Source organism: Nomascus leucogenys, chromosome 18 (genome assembly GCF_006542625.1).
Source record: "Nomascus leucogenys isolate Asia chromosome 18, Asia_NLE_v1, whole genome shotgun sequence".
NCBI classification, from domain to species: domain Eukaryota; kingdom Metazoa; phylum Chordata; class Mammalia; order Primates; family Hylobatidae; genus Nomascus; species Nomascus leucogenys.
Window position 1 is genome coordinate 87,166,750 of NC_044398.1, and position 16,583 is coordinate 87,183,332.

Here is a 16,583-nt window from a genome sequence, read left to right on the forward strand (position 1 = left end):
TTGCACATCCTAAATAGGTGAGTTTTATGATATGCAAATTCTGTCTCCAAAAAAAGCCATTATAAAAGAGACAGAGGGTTGGGTGCAGTGGCTCACACCTGTAATCCCAGCACTTTGGGAGGCTGAGGTGGGCGGATCACTTGAGGTCAGGAGTTTGAGACCAGCCTGAGCAACGTGGTAAAACCTAACCCTACTAAAAATACAAAAGTTAGCCGGATGTGGTGGCGGGCACCTGTAATCCCAGCTACTCGAGAGGCTGAGGCAGGAGAATCGCTTGAACCCAGGAGGCAGAGGCTGCAGTTAGCCAAGATCGAGCCACTGCACTCCAGCCTGGGTGACAGAGCAAGACTCCATCTCAAAAAAAAAAGAGAAAAAAAAAAATGAGAAAGAGCGAGAAGCCACTGAAAGATTTTAAGCAAAGTGGGAAATGATTCAAATTTTAAAACAGCACTATAAAGAGACGTCATTGGCCAATGGTATATTTTTGGAGGTGAAAGGGGCCAGTAAGAGAGACAGAAAAATAAGAGCAGGTTGAACACACTGAAATTGAAAGCTTGGTGCAAACAGAACCAAGGTAGAAAAAAATGCCTTCAAAACCATCCTCTGGTGCCTTTCCATTCTTCTAATTCATGGCACATCAATCCTTCCAAACTTACCAGGCTTGGACAGGCAGAATCGGTTGACTCCTTTGGAGAGGTTATAAATCCCCACATTCTCACGTCCATTTCCATCCTGATAAAATTCCTAAGGGAGCAAAGCCAATACAATGACTTACTAGGAGAGATGGAGACACCAAGATGATTAATAATATTTCTCCTTCCAAACCAGTCATCTGTTTTGCCCATTTATCATCGGAGCAGTTGGGTGCCACAGGAAAATTAAAAACCTCCCAAAACTTCCAACAAAAGTGTGCTATTTTTCATTCAATCAACTAGTATTTATTGAGCACCTGCTATGTGACACACACAAGGCTGGGCCTTGGGAGTCATGACCACGGCTCCTGCTCTCACAGGGCTTATGTTCTAATACAGGAAGACAAAATCAATGCGTCAACAAATAAATCAGTGATCTCAACTGCTCAGTAACAAAGCCTGAAAACAAACAGGAAAGCAAGAGAAGAACAATCCCCACCTAGGGGTCTTTAGCTTGCTGGTCCCAGGGCACATCTCTCCTGAACAATAGGGCTGCAGCCTGAATGAGGAGGAAAAACCAACGACACGTGTTTCTGGAGAAGACACAGCACTCCAGGCAGAGGGGACAGTATGTGCGAAGGCCCCGAGGAGGGAGTGAGCTTGGTGTGGGACTGGAGAGGACCACTGCGGCTGGGGCCCGGCGAGTGAGGGGAGAGTGGGAGGAGATAAAGAAGGGGTTAAGGAAGTGTCAAAAAAAAAGGATCTTATTACAAGGGAGCTGGAAATCCACTCCACTGCTGGAAGGGAAAGGTTTCCTAAGTATCTATCACTTATTATGAACCGGATATTAATTGATCTCCTATAACAAATCAGCCTGTCGAGTTTTTGTAATTAAGCAGTTAGGGGAGTAAGCTGGCATGTGAAACACCAGTTTGAATTCTTCTAGTTTCTCTACAGAGAAACTAAGACCTGACAATGACATTTGCCGCCGCTCGACATCAAAACATTATAGAAAATTCACGAAGGGATCTACAGAGGTGCTCCTGAAACCCATTTCACACTGCCTTTCAGGCCACAGAGACCACAGTCAACAAGAAGCTAAGATCCTGTTTACAGCTTCGTCCTCTGCGCTGGAATAAATTTACCAGAGAAGGTGGAACACAGTGGCTCACGCTTGTAATCCTAGCACTCTGGGAGGCCAAGGCGGGTGGATCCCCTGAGGTCAGGAGTTTAAGACCAGCCTGGCCAATATGGTGGAACTCTGTCACTACTAAAAATACAAAAAAAAAAAAAAAAATTAGCTGGGCATGGTGGCACGCACCTCTAGTCCCAGCTACTTGGGAGGCTGAGGCAGGAGAATCGCTTGAACCCGGGAGGTGGAGGTTTCAGTGAGCCGAGATTGTGCCACTGCACTCCAGCCTGGGCAACAGAGCAAGACTCCATCTCAAAAAAAAAAAAAAAAAAAATATATATATATATATATATCAGAGAAACTCACTTGGCAGTATCTTAATAAACAAGAGCGGGGTACACCAAGGACACTTTGATACCTAAGAGGTTCACTTAAGCCCTGCCATAACCCTAAGAAGTAGGTATTAAGATCTCAATTTTCAGTGAAAACTGAGGCTGAGAAGCAGTAAATGAATTTACCCAAAGCTATTATTACTAATAATATAAAGCCAGTGTGCTCTGCACTGTACCAAAGGCCACCTCGAATCACCAGTCAGATTTAGTGTAGGGCCAGGACAAGGAAACCTCCTAAATACAGGGGTCCTTCCACTCAGAGACTATAAATGCTTCCTGATTATGCACTGCGTAACAGGTGGGCGAGCAGAGAGGCAGAAAAGGAAATCTGACTTGACTACGTTTACAAGATTCCTGGCATGTTAGTCTTTCTTGATATCCACAAGGTGAGGGTTTTGCCAAATAAGAGACTCTGTAAGCCGTACATACCAGAGTGATGGCGTGAGACAGGGAACATCTCAGCATGTAGCCTGTCTGCCTGAACTCAACTGCAGACACGTCATCCTCTAGCACTTCCACCTCCAGGCTCTTGTTCTTCCAGCACCAATCCTCATGCATGATGCTTACTGCAAAAGCAAACACCAAAAACAGATACATGGGCGTGGAGCACACCACCTCCCTGCACACGACCAGAAACAACGATCATGAATTAACTAATTTTAAAAAGCAGGTGTGCATGTGGACATAAAGATAGAAATATACACATACATATATTTATAACTAGCATCATTTGGAATAAATTACTGCTAAAGAAAACCTGGAGCCGAGCGTGGTGGCTCACGCCTATAATCCCAGCACTTTGGGAGGCCGAGGCAGGTGGATGGCTGGAAGCCAGGAGTTCAAGACCAGCCTGACCAACATAGCAAAACCCCATCTCTACTAAAAATACAAAAGTTATCCAGGCATGGTGGTGCATGCGTGTAATCCCAGCTACTCGGGAGGCTGAGGCAAGAGAATCTCCTGCACCTGGAAGGCAGAGAGGTTGCAGTGAGCCAAGGTCGCGCCACTGCACTCCAGCCTGGGTGACAGAGCAAGGCTGAATTTCAAAAAAAAAGAAAGAAAAACTGGAACCAACACCATTACATCAAGAAACAAATCCAATGGGGCCTGTAAGATCAGGCTGCAAATAAGGTATTCAGGGATCCACAAACTTTTTCTGTAAGTCTTTTCTGCTTTGCAGCCCACATGCTTTGTCCGTCTCAACCACTCGACTTGGCCGCTGTTACACACGAGCAGCCATAGAGAATCCATAAACAAATGGGCAAGGCCGTGTTCTAAGGAACCCATGCTTATAAAAATAGGCAGTTTTTTAGTCTGCCAAGCCCTGCCATAACAGAAAATATTAATATAATTCCAGAAAAAGCAGTCTGTTTTATAAGCTATCCACAGATAGCAGCTCCAAGCTGATTTCTGAAAAAGCAGATATACAGGCAGGAAGTGGCTTCTTGAGAAGGGCAAGGAAAAAGGAAGTAACACTTGTGGGCACCAGCTACTTAGCTGGCTGTCTGCACAATGGGCTTTATAAACTTTACTTCTTTTAGTCTTATATTCTGCAGAAAAGTTCTATTACATCTATTTTACAGATGGGAAAACTGAGTTTCGGGGAGGTCAAGTACCTTGCCATGGTCAGTACTCAGCACCAGTACTGCTAAGTTAGTAGAACACATCAGTGGAACTATTTCACACTCCCTTTTCTGGCCTTTAGAAATAAAACGCCGTACTTCGGGGCACCCTCCCTTAACAGAAGCAGCCAGTGGGCTGTGCAGACAAGGTGGCGGTCACCTCAGGGCTGGACTCCTCCATGCTTGTCCAGCGCTAAATAAGGTAGTCGAGGTCACGAGGCAAAGACGACTTAAAACAAGGAAAGGTACATGGTCGTGATACAATTTGAGACCTGGGTTTTAGAAAGTTTACAAAGACAAGAAGTGTGTGAGGGCCACAGGATGTTGCATTCCAATTCTTACTTTTGTATTTTCCAGGGAGCACGTTGTCAAAGGTGAAAGTCATGGAGTTGACCTTGCCGGAGAGCTGGAGGCTCTGCTTCTCACCCTGGCGGCTCAGGGACTGTAGAGTCACCAGCAAGTCACCGCAGGTGTCTGCAGGAAAAAGAAGGGAGGGCCCCATGTGACCCCTCACAAGGCTTCAGCACAGGTTCGAATCCTAACCCTATGTAATAGCTTCTTGCTACTGCTGAGCTCCTAAGAGGCAGTGGCCGGAGGCGGAGGGGGTGCTTCTTTCAAGCTAACATGCATCCACTTGACTCCAAGAAGCCTCCCTCACACACAGGTGATCAGTAGCAAACAACAAAGGCAAAAGGAAAAGTTTCCCAAATCCCACTCCTACCAGCTGACTTCTTTGAAACTATGTGTTCTCACTTTCCAGTGATAGCTTACCCAAACAAGAGACTTTCCCAGAAACTGATGCCAAGAACTGTACAAAGGCCACATCCATCACGGGCCTGTCGGTCACAGTAAGAGGAAACGTCTGGGGTTTCAATGTCAGCCCTGCTCTGGTCTCTGCCTCAGGAACCATCACCTGTGGAAACATGGATGGAATGTTAGAGGCTGCATTCGAGAAGATCTTCCCCCTGACCTACAGGGCGCTAGAACATTCATCTGAGATCAAAGCTAAAGAGATTTTGAAGGCCAAAGGTTCACTTCCAGGCTGATTTTACAATCACAACAAATCCACCAATAACTTGTGTAAAGTAAACACAGTTCTATCCAGATGGAAAAATCAGCCTCAACAGACCCATGTGTATGAACAAAAGTCTTTCTGGCCTAATTCCCCACAGGCACACAAAGCAGACACGCCTCCCTTACATACTAGAAACCACACTACATCCCAGTCCCTTTTCCCGGCTTCGGATCACTTGTAGCATAAGCTCTGAACCTGTCAACACTATGTGGATTACACTTTGGTGGAATTAAGTCATTTCTTCTTCCTATTGTTCTGGGTGCCTTTCATGGGCTAAGAAGAGGAACAAGTGAAGGTAGCAGAGGTCAACTCTTTCATCCCTAGTAAAGATGACACTGCCCTTCCTTGGAAAAGTCCATCACGCTTCCGAAAGGGCTTCCAAAGGCTTGTCAATGTGGACATCTTCGCAGGAAGCCAGCTACCATCTCACAAAGGCAGCTGTCAACCCACACACCACGCTGTTCTGTGGAAGCAAGGAGAACGCAATCTCCTACCCTGTTTCCCACAGAGGGAGGGACCCCACTTTGCCCTAGTGGAGAGAAGAGTGTAACAGGGAACCTTCCTGGCCCTCTCCCTTTGTGTTATTTGCTCTTCCACAGGGAGGAAGGGCAGCTGCTGATTTGATGGGTGAGAGCCCACGGAAACTGTCTCTCCCCAAGGGCAGGGCCACTGCACTGAAAGGCATGGTGGGCTGACCTCTGCTCTGTCCTGTCTCTTGCTTGCTTGGGCCAGCTGTGGCTTGGGCCTTCACCATGGTGATGAGACCACGGGCCAGAGTGTCTCCCTCTTCTCAGCCTGCCTGAATGGATAAGTCGCATGGTCCCTGCCCAGCCATCTTGAAGTCAGGGCAAAGCAGGAAATGGGAAGCTCTGTTTTGGCCTGGGGTCCCAGAAGCCACGCATTGTGGCCATTTTTGAGCTGCCATTAGTAGAGTTCATTTTCGGTGTCCTCTTGGACTCATCGATATTCTATAGCAGCCAGAAGCCTAAAGGTAGAGGAGTGACTGGCGGCCTGATACTAACAAACACCAAGAGTGGAGAAAAAAGAGGCAGATGGCATTATTTTTTAGCTGGATGCCTATCTGGCTCTACTCTACTGGTGCAGGATTGTAAAGACTTAGAAACAAGAAGTTGGAAACTGCAATGCTCCTTCTCCAACCCCATTCGAGCTAATAACCCTTCTAAAAAATCACTGCTTTTTCCCAAAACATTTTAAATTTAAAACAATGCATCGCACCTGAACTTTGTAAGTCCCTGGTTTTGCTTTAAAACAAAATGATCCATGAGCATCCGTCTCCACGGTGACCAAAGACTTGTCCTTGTCTTGAGATGACAGGACAACTTTGTATTTACTCATCTGCTTGACGGTGTCGGGGAAGCGAATGACTGATATCTGACCACAGACACTGAACCTGCAAAGAGAACACCATTCATTCCAGCACGAGGACTCAATTATAACAGGAAAGGCTCTTACCCACCAAAAAAGATGCAGCCCTCTCCCAGCCTTTGTTCCTGAGAATAGTCTAATCTTAATGAAGAGACAGAATGCAGTCCAGATGATTCTGGTTTTAAAAAGCAACCTTCATTCTGGTTTTAAAAAGCAACCTTCAGAAGGAAGACTGGGCCTCTTTCTACAGAACAGGGGCCCGTAGTGGGGCTGTTTGTGTGTTCTGGGTGACATCTGGCAATCCCCCACTGCAGAGGCAATTTTAAGAAAATCTGCAGATAATAAAAATGTTTCAGGTAACTGGATTGTTGACAGTGGAGCTGCCTTGGACTGAGAATGTGGGCTAGCCCTTAAAAGCAAGAGCTCTAAGCTGCCTAAGAAACTGTGGCATTAACCAGGCCATCAAATAAGTCAGGATTATCAAAGACATCTTCCTTGCTTGTGATTATATATAACACAAGGATGAAAGCAAACTGGGAGATTGGAACAGAAAAGGTAATTAAGTTAAAAAATGCAAAGCTAAAATTGAACTCCTTGGGAGGCAGGAGCCACAAACGTAACTTATAACTGAAAAGCCCTATTAAGGTAATGATTCCAATCTGAGATTCTAAATAAGGAGTAAGGTGTTGCAAGGCATCCCTCGAAAAACACATGAGAGGCCCCTCTACAAAGACCATCATCCTTGGAGTGCTGGTCTTCATTTCTGAAGCAGTTGGTGTGTTAAAGTGTAATAGTACATCCTAGCTGGGGGTCACAGTTGTCTTTTCAACTGTTCGTTTTAAAGAATCTTCAAGAATCATTTTAGATAAAAAATTAGTTACTTTTGACATAATCAAGAATGTTGGATTCTGACAATTAGGGATACATTAAATGTTGGAACCACCGCTCGGCCTCAAATAAAAAATACAGTGGAAAACACAAGGAAATGGTGGAAGACTGTGTATGTGAAATCTAGGAATCAGGAAAAACACAGTCATTTCTTCAGAGTGAAGGGACTGCCCAGCTATATGAGCTCACTATCTCCAGCATGGATCAACAAACTACGACCCAAGGACCAAGTCAGGGCCCCCTTCCTGTTTGTGTATGAACTGCAAGCCAAGAAAAAGGGTTTTACATTCTTAAGTGGTTAAAATTAAAAAAAAAAAAATCAAAAGGAAGATAATATTTCACGACATGTAAAAATTATATGAAATGCAAATTGTGGTGTCCAAAAATGTAGTTGTGTTGCGCCCTGCCCATTCATTTACAAATTGTCTATCTCAGCTGTTGTCCTAGAGATCGTATGGCTCACGAAGCCTAAAATACTTATTCTCTGGCTCTCCACAGAGAAAGAATCCCAATCCCTAACCTAGCATATGCATTTTGGTTCTCACTACCTCCTACCCCAAACTTACTTTCTTAGCTCCTATGACCTCATGCTCCCCAGGTCCCCCTTGGGCCACCTGGCACTCTGTTTTTGGCCCACTGGTCTTCTAATTCTACCTGTACATACATATTTGAGGTCCTGGCTACCACCTGCAGCCGAATCTTCAGGATTTACCATCCATCCAAGCACCTATTGAAGAGCTCCACCTAGTGGTCCTACAGACCAGCGTGGCCAAATCTGAACCCTCATCACCTAACTGGCTTCTCTTTCTGTCCCCAGCCATCACACCTCTCAAGCTGGGCACCCTAAATATCTCACCAGTCTGTCCCTGACTTCCCTACAAGGCAAGCCCTTGTCGTCTCTGCTTTCAGACCTCCTGTGCCCAACTCCTGTCCCCTTCAAAGCCACTCTCCTCCATGCCATTGTTTTCAGAATGCCCTATTGAAAACAATGACTATGGGGTTGGCCTCATCACCACCTTCACCTGCCAGTATATTCTGCTCCAGTAGCACCCAGCTTTACACCCGCAGCCACCTCATGCTGCTATGAGACTGCCTGACTTTGTTCATGCCGCGCTTCTCCCAAGCAGACGCTGCACTCTCCTTCTAAGCTACTGTTTTGTGAGCACCTGTTAGGTCTAAAGCTGTTCTGCAGGTTACATGCAGGTGGATCTAGGACCTGACTCCAAAGCCGGAGTTCTTGGCACTACACAATCTTGCTTCAGATGATGGTAAAACCACATGAATTCAACCACAAGATGTCCCTGCCTGTACTTATAGTATAATGCGTAACTACAAGCAGGAAGAACTACGCCAATGACCTGAAGCATCTTCCAATAAGCTTTCTCAACCAACGATACCATCTTCCAAAAACCTTCAAAGATTAAGCAAAGAGGGGTCCTGTGAAAGATCGTGAAAGTCAGACATGAAGATTTTTGAATTACACAAGCCCATATCTATCTCTACTAAAAATACAAAAACTAGCTAGGTGTGGTGGGGCAGGCCTGTAGTCCCAGCTACTTGGGAAGCTGAGGCAGGAGAATCGCTTGAACCTGGGAGGCAGAGGTTGCAGTGAATCGAGATGGCACCACTGCACTACAGCCTGGGCAACAGGGCAAGACTCTCTCTCTCAAAAAAAAAAAAAAAAAAAAAAAAGTACTAATCTTTCTTAAGTTCTTAAGCTCGGCAAAGACACACAGATCACAGGTCATTTTGTTCTACACTGGCTGCCAGCATAAACACTGGTGCTTCCAAATCCAAATGATAAGCTTACCCTGTTGCAATAATGTCAGCCAGCTGAGGTGTGTTCGGTGCAATTTTGATGGTGACCGTTTCAAAGTAGAGGTGCTCTTTCTGAGCATGGATGGTGTATGTCCCTGTGGTTATGTTCTCAAGGCGGAATGAGCCATCAGCTTTTGTTTTAACTGTAAAACAAAACACACAAACAGGAGATAAGCCAAAAACAACAGCGTATCCTTACATGTACACCAGAATACTTGAGACAAAACCTGCCATGTTTTCATATAGTCATCAGTTCCTCTCCATTTCTCTCTGTGATCCAAAAACAGCACTGGCCATCAGCCCGGGGCTGCGGTGTCAGCCCACCTTTGATTTGGTTATTCAGGGTGACTACTGCTTCTGGAACACCATCTCCTTCGGGTCCGTTCAAGACCCTCCCGGTGACGGAGAATCCCATGACGTGGAACACGGGCTAGAAAACAAAGAAGAAGAAGAAGGTGCTCAAAGGTGCTCCTGTGCCAGAGTCACAAAGCCTCCTTCTGCTGCGCCAGCCGTCACCTACTATCTCTGCTCCTGCCACCCACCTCGCAACACTCAGTGCCCCGGTCCTGTGTGCCAGCCGGGCTCCCTCTCACCTTACCCACATCTGTCTTCTCTATTGTGTTCCCAACACACTACTGAGTGTCAAACAACAGAACAGAAAAGGTCTAGAGACTTACTTCCCTAGTTAAAAGGTCTCTGACTCAAGCTTCTAAAAGCCCCCCACCCTTACCCCTGTGCCATCTCCTCCCCTCCAGATGCCCCCATTTTGGTAAACCACATCTTCCTCCGGTCTCCCATGCACACCCCGGCATCACTTTGGACGCCCCCTCCCTGCTCCTCCAACATAGATCAGTCCTGTGGATTCCACCTCTGCAAGGTCTCACGTGCCCCCTCCTGTCTTTCCACCATGGCCTGAACACAGGTCCTTATGAAATCCACCTAGGCCGGGCACAGTGGTTCACACCTGTGATCCCAGCACTTTGGGAGGCCGAGGCAGGCGGATCACTTGAGGTCAGGAATTCAAGACCAGCCTGGCCAACATGGTGAAGCCCTGTCTCCACTAAAAATACAAAAATTAGCCAGGTGTGGTGGCAGGCGCCTGTAATCCCAGCTACTCGGGAGGCTGAGGCAGGAGAATCGCTTGAACTCGGGATGCGGAGGTTGCAGTGAGCCAAGATCGTGCCAGCCTGTGCGACACAGCAAGACTCTGTCTCAAAAAAAAAAAAAAAGAAATCCACCTAGACCACCCTCCTCCACCCCCCATCACTGACTCACGCGTGGTCCCATGCTCTGTGTGTCTGTGCCTCACTCGCCTGTGAGCAGCAAACCTGTGCTTTCTCCGCAGTTACTGAGTTCCAGCCCTGATCTGTGTATCCCCAAGTCACCACTGCTAACCTATTTTAATATCTTCATCAAACTTACCAGTATCTGACATGTCCTTGCTCGATTTCTTAGTTGTCTCCCTCCCACTAGCATGTTACCTCATGAAGACAGGGACTTTTTCTGTCTTAGTCACCTGGTACACAGCAGACACTCAATAACTGACTCCTGAATGAATGACTGTGTGCACGCACGTGTGCGACAGCATTTGAGATGAAGCTTTAATTAAATGACTTCCTTTTTATGCAGGCAGCCCTTCTTTTTTATTTTTTTTTCAGCAAATGGTTTCTTAGTGATGGTCTCAAATGACAGGTAGTCCTTCTTGATCTTTCCAAAAGGACATGTTTCATTCCATGCATTACCTACTTATTAATTCACATATGTACTCAACAAATATTTTTGCTGGGCACCTACTATGTGCCAGGCACTAAATCACATGTTAGGAAAACAGTAAAGAATAAGACACGGTTCCTGACCTCAGGGAACTTATAGGACCCCATTCCCTGAAATTCCATTCATCATTTTCAAAATATGTATTTGGTTGTAATCTGGGAATAGCTGTCTCTGCTCACCTGCCCCCATCCTTCTCTGCAAGCTACAAGAAGCAAAGTAAAGGCTTCATCTTCTTACTCTCCTCTTTCCCCTCCAGTGTACAGCAGAATGGTCAAACACTCCACTGAATCTTAAAATGCAGAGTCTGCACCCCACTGTGCATATGACCTAAAAGCCCGCTTCTGCCAGTTAAGGCGAATTTAACACAGTACTTTCAAATGTAGTATTAAAAGAAAATGATTAAAATATAATTGCTTCAGTAACTCTAACATTGGGTGGTCCACTTAGGAGAGGCTGTTATTTTCTTTTGGGATTTGCTCTAGCTAGCCAATTTTCTACGGTAACCATTTTCTACTTCCGTAATTAAAGGAGACATAAGTGAGATGAAAAATACATTTACGATCTATGTGAGGGTCTAGGCAGTTTATCAAGCCACGTATCACACTGCCCAATCCTACCACCGCGGGCCAAGCTCTGCCAGTTCTCACCTGGTTTACGGCCATGGCATCCCAACTGGTCTCCCACTTCCACCCTGACAGCCTGCAAACTCTCCTCAACACAGCTGCCAGAAGGATCACGCTGCTCCTCTGTTAGGAACCTTCCAGGGGCACCAATTCTCACCCAGAGTTATAGGCAAAGTGGCTCACCAGGCCCTGCACAATCTGCCCTGTCACCTCCCTGAACCTCTTTCTGCCTCCTCCTTCCTTGCTCATTCCCTCCACTCCAGCCACCCCGGGCTCCTTGGGGTGCCCCAAACCCTTCAGCGCACTCCTGCCTCAGGACTTTTGCACGTGCCATTCCCTCAGTCTTACACTCTTCCTGCAGGAGTGAAGTATGGTTCTCTCGTTCTTTGCCTTCGGGTTGTTGCTCAAATGTCACCTTCACAGGAAGGACTTCCCAAAAACACCCTATGTACAACTGCAACCCCTGTCTCCACCCTGATACTGTACGATCTCCTTTCTTCCTTTATTTTTCTAGAGAACACTTATCACCTTCTACTGTACTTTCTAACTTATGCATCTATACATGTATTGACCCTTCCTGTCATTAGAACATGAGGTCTAGCCAGGTGCGGTGGCTCACACCTGTACTCCCAACACTTTGGGAAGCCGAGGCAGGCAGATCACTTCAACTCAGGAGTTAGAGAACAGCCTGGGCAACATGGTGAAACCCCATCTCTACGAAAAATACAAAAATTAGCTGGGCATGGTGGCATGCGCCTGTGATCTCAGCTACTCAAGAGGCTGAGATGGGAGGATCACTTCAGCCCTGGAGGCAATGGTTGCAGTGAAATGAGATCATACCACTGCACTCCGGCCTCAGCCACACAGTGAGAACCCTATCCTTAAAAAAAAAAAAAAAAAATGAGGTCCACAGGGACAAGAATTTTTGCCTCTTTTGGTCACTGCTGTATCCCCAGTCCTGGAATGGTGCCTGAAATGTATGTCACTGGCACTCAATAAATATATTTCACTGAATGAGCAGATTTAACTAGGAATCCACCTCTGTACAATAAGGACATCATGTGTAAGAATACAATACCAGATTGCACTTTTTCCAACAGCCCTTCCAGATACAATAATTGATTTTTTTTTGTAAACATGTTTGCAACACCTGTGCCTAGGGATGGGAACTCAAACACCTGTCCCTCCAGAACACAGGAAAGCCTTACCTCGATTTTCAGCTGTCATGCTCCACTGTGAAGTTAAGTCTGGAAGGTGCCACATCAAAGGTAATCCTCTCCCCTCGATAGAACGGAATCTGGAAGGAAGAGTCTGTTAATCACTAAGAACCACTAACATGATCAATCAGCAATATTAATAATCGATCTAGCAGCCCACAAGTGACAAGGGATTCAAGACAGACCAAGAGAAACATTCATCATAACTGTTGCACATGTGAAAAAAGGAAGCCTTGCCCTTTTTATAGCTATTACTAAGGGGTGAGTATCTCATCTTAAGTAAGTTACTGCTTAACAGCGTGTTCAGAGAAGTGCAGGCCAACCATCTTTTCCTTTAACACCCAAACAGCATTGGCTTTTACTGTGTCATGAGAGTCCCAGACATAAACAGAAGGGAAATCTGCTTCACTCACCACAGTGTAGCCCCCACTTGGCAATGAATAGAAGGAGAATGAGCCATCTTCTCTGGAGACCGTGTAGCACAAATACACCAGACTCTCATCTTGGGGCTGGAACCCAGGCACTGGTGAGACATTGCAGCCCAGGACATCCTATGCCAGGAGGGGAAAAAAGACAAGACTTCCTTTTCCATTTACATGTTCTGAATACCATCAATTAGCCATATCATAGGAAAATTTTTCTAAGTTTCATGTCAATATATATATTTCTGAAATCCAAGACACATTAATACAGATAAAAGGAACAAAAATCTTCACATTCAAGTTGTAAAGTTAAAAACTGGCACAGTCTTCTCGGGAAAAATGACATGACTGTCCTTCCTTATGATAGGCCACCATTCTCCAAATAAGGAAACGGAGGCTTAGGAAGGTAATGTGACCGGCCCAGGGTCACACAGCTAGGAAGAGGCATTTGTTTAAACCTGAGATTTGTTTAACCCCAGGTCTGATTTCAAAGCCTGTGTACTTTCCATCACATACCACTGCCTCCCAGTGTAGATGTGCAATGTCTTGTGAGTCAACAGAGACACATGATACTCTTGATTTTTTTTTTTTTTTTTTTTGAGACAGTCTCACTGTCACCCAGGCTGGAGTGCAGTGGCGTGATCTCAGCTCACTGCAACCTCCACCTCCCGGGTTCAAGCGATTCTACTGCCTCAGCTTCCCATGCAGCTGGGACTACAGGCACGTGCCAATATGCCCGGCTAATTTTTTTGTATTTTTAGTAGAGACGGGGTTTCATAATGTTGGCCAGGCTGGTCTAAAACTCCTGACCTCAAGTGATCCGTCCACCTTGGCCTCCAAAAGTGCTGGGATTACAGGCATGAGCCACCACACCCAGCCTGAGACACACGATATTCTTAAGTGTTAAAATGATAAATCAAACCAGACCTGCATTTTTTAAAACAGTACGTTCTGGTCTATAATCCCCCACCCTCCTACCCTTCACACCATCTCTTTTGTTCTTTTCTTTGCTTACCTCTTTAGTTACTAAAGAAGAAAAGAGAAGAAACTTCACCCCTTTCATGGGCTCCCCATCACTTCGGACAGAGCCAGACACATTGTAGCCAGCAACTATGAGGGGACTGGCCGCATCGGCATTGGAGTTGGTTACACACACTGTCGTGCTTGCCTGTAACAGAAAAAGATTTTAACTTGCGAAAAAATAAATACTTGCAAAGTGTCTAACAACATGAGGACAGGCTGAACCTAAGATATTAACTGGGAAATGTAATCTATAAAATTGCTTATTCAGTATGATCACTTTTTTTTTTTTTTTTGAGACACAGCCTCACTGTGTCACACAGGCTTGAGTGCAATGGCACAACCTCGGCTCACTCCAACCTCTGCCTCCTGGGTTCAAGAGATTCTCCTGCCTCAGACTCCCAAGTAGCGGGGATTACCCGCGCTTGCCACCATGCCCGGCTAATTTTTGTATTTTTAGTAGAGATGGGGTTTCACCATGTTAGTTAGGCTGGTCTCGAACTCCTGACCTCAGGTGATCCACCCGCCTCAGCCTCCCAAAGTGCTGGGATTACAGGCATGAGCCACCACGCCTGGCTGATCATTATTTTTTAATGCCCAAAATGAAGTGAAAGGAAATGTGGCAAAATGTAAATAATACTGATTTTGTCTATACCGTGCTATTTTACTTGTATACTTTTCCAACTTCCAAAATTTCTGTTTCCACTGCTTTATACTCCTCTATATGTTCCAATTTTTTTAATGAGCATATTTTGCTTTTTTTCTATTTTTAATGATATATACTGTTAACTGAAGATTAGCCTAAAGCTGCCTCCTTACATATTTTAAGTTTGGCCTAAAGGTTTCTCTGTGCATATTGCCAAGTCTCAGCCAATTCAAGTAGCCATCCTTCAACTACTCACAGGCGGCCAACTGTTCAAACCGTGTGCAAATAAGACAAATGTCCAGCTGTAACCGATCCAACTGTTTCTGTACCTCACTTCCGCTTTCTGCCCGTCACTTTCTTTTTCTGTCCATAAACCCTTTCCAATCACACAACAGTGCCACAGTCGCTGTAAACCTATTCTGGCGCAGAGGGCTGCCCAATGGACAAATTATTCTATGCTCAATTAAACTGTTTAATTTGTCTTAAGTTGTTCTTTTCATAATATGTGTATATTTTTAAACATTTTTGTTAAGGTACAATAAACAAAGAGAAAAGTGTACATATTCTAAGCATACAGCACAGGGCTTGTCACAAATTGGGTACTGGTTACCCAACAGAATAGCACCAGCAAGCCAGAAGCGCCCCTCACAGTTGCTTCTGGTCACTAACCCCCCAGGAGAATAAACATTATCCTGACTTCTAACAACATGCTTTACTTGAAAATCCCAATCTCATAATAAACTCAGATTCTTCTATGGAGACAATTGACATATAATGTAAACCTTAAAATCTCTTCTATTTATAAACATGTAAGCTCTTTCATTTCGAATAAATTTTTTTTTTTTTTTTTTTGAGACGGAGTCTCACTCTGTCACCCAAGCTGAAGTGCAGTGGTGCAATCTTGGCTCACTGCTACCTCCACCTCCCAGGTTCAAGCGATTCTCCTGCCTCAGCCTCCCGAGTAGCTGGGATTACAGGTGCATGCCACCATTCCCGGCTAATTTTTTTGTATTTTTAGTAGAGATGCGGTTTCACCATGTTGGCCAGGCTGGTCTCCAACTCCTGACCTCAAGTAATCCGCCCACCTCAGCCTCCCAAAGTGCTGGAATTACAGGCACGAGCAACTGCGCCCAGCCTCGAATAAAATATTTTTAAATGTTGCTGCAGAAGAGAAAAACCCCCAAAACCAAAAGTCATAAACAGTAAGAAGAGACATCTAGGTGTGAAACTATCATCAATTATAAATGCATAAAACCTACAGAGTAAAAAGAGTAACAAAACCTATAGAGTAGAAGCTGAGATACTGATTCCAAAGCTTCTTTAGCAAAAATGAGATACAGCTTCAATACTAACACAGAAGCTAACATGTCAAGATGTCCCTTAAGTCTTATTTTAATTTGGTCTTTCACGGCTATTACAGAACCTCACCTACTAGGTGGAGTTCCTTTTTTGATCTTTGACTATAAACTATTTCAGTCAAACAAAAAAAGAGATGCTAAAGAACACTTACATACCTTCTAACCAGCTAAAGAAATTTTAAAAAACACAATTCAAGATGCTGGCATACCCCCAAGTCCCCCTCCTCCCTCTTTCTCTAGAAGTCAGTATCATTTTGAACAGTGTCTGCTATTCCCATGTATGTCTTCATAATTTTTCTACATAAGAGTGTAACCTTCCTGTCTCTACTAAAAATACAAAAATTAACTGGGCATGGTGGCAGGCGCCTGTAACCCCAGCTACACAGGAGGCTGAGGCAGGAGAATCGCTTGAACCCAAGAGGCGGAGGTTGCAATGAGCCAAGATCGTGCCATTGCACTCCAGCCTGGGCAACAACGGCAAGACCTCATCTCAAAAAAAAAAAAAAGACTGTATCCTTAGCTAGGTGCAGTGGCACATGCCTGCAGTTCCAGATCCTCGGGAGGCCAAGGCAGAAGGAT

The 16,583-nt window shown here is 45.2% G+C and overlaps 1 protein-coding gene across 1 annotated transcript in view; it reads right to left on the reverse strand.

The window, feature by feature from the left end:
- LOC100596887 (nodal modulator 1) overlaps positions 1–16,583 on the reverse strand; it is a 59,508-nt gene that overhangs the window by 26,743 nt on the left and 16,182 nt on the right. Inside the window, 10 exon segments of the mRNA XM_030798044.1 lie at positions 657–744; positions 2,586–2,722; positions 4,121–4,252; positions 4,550–4,691; positions 6,090–6,264; positions 8,938–9,088; positions 9,270–9,375; positions 12,537–12,638; positions 12,972–13,109; positions 13,996–14,148. Coding sequence (XP_030653904.1) covers positions 657–744; positions 2,586–2,722; positions 4,121–4,252; positions 4,550–4,691; positions 6,090–6,264; positions 8,938–9,088; positions 9,270–9,375; positions 12,537–12,638; positions 12,972–13,109; positions 13,996–14,148 — 1,324 coding nt within the window.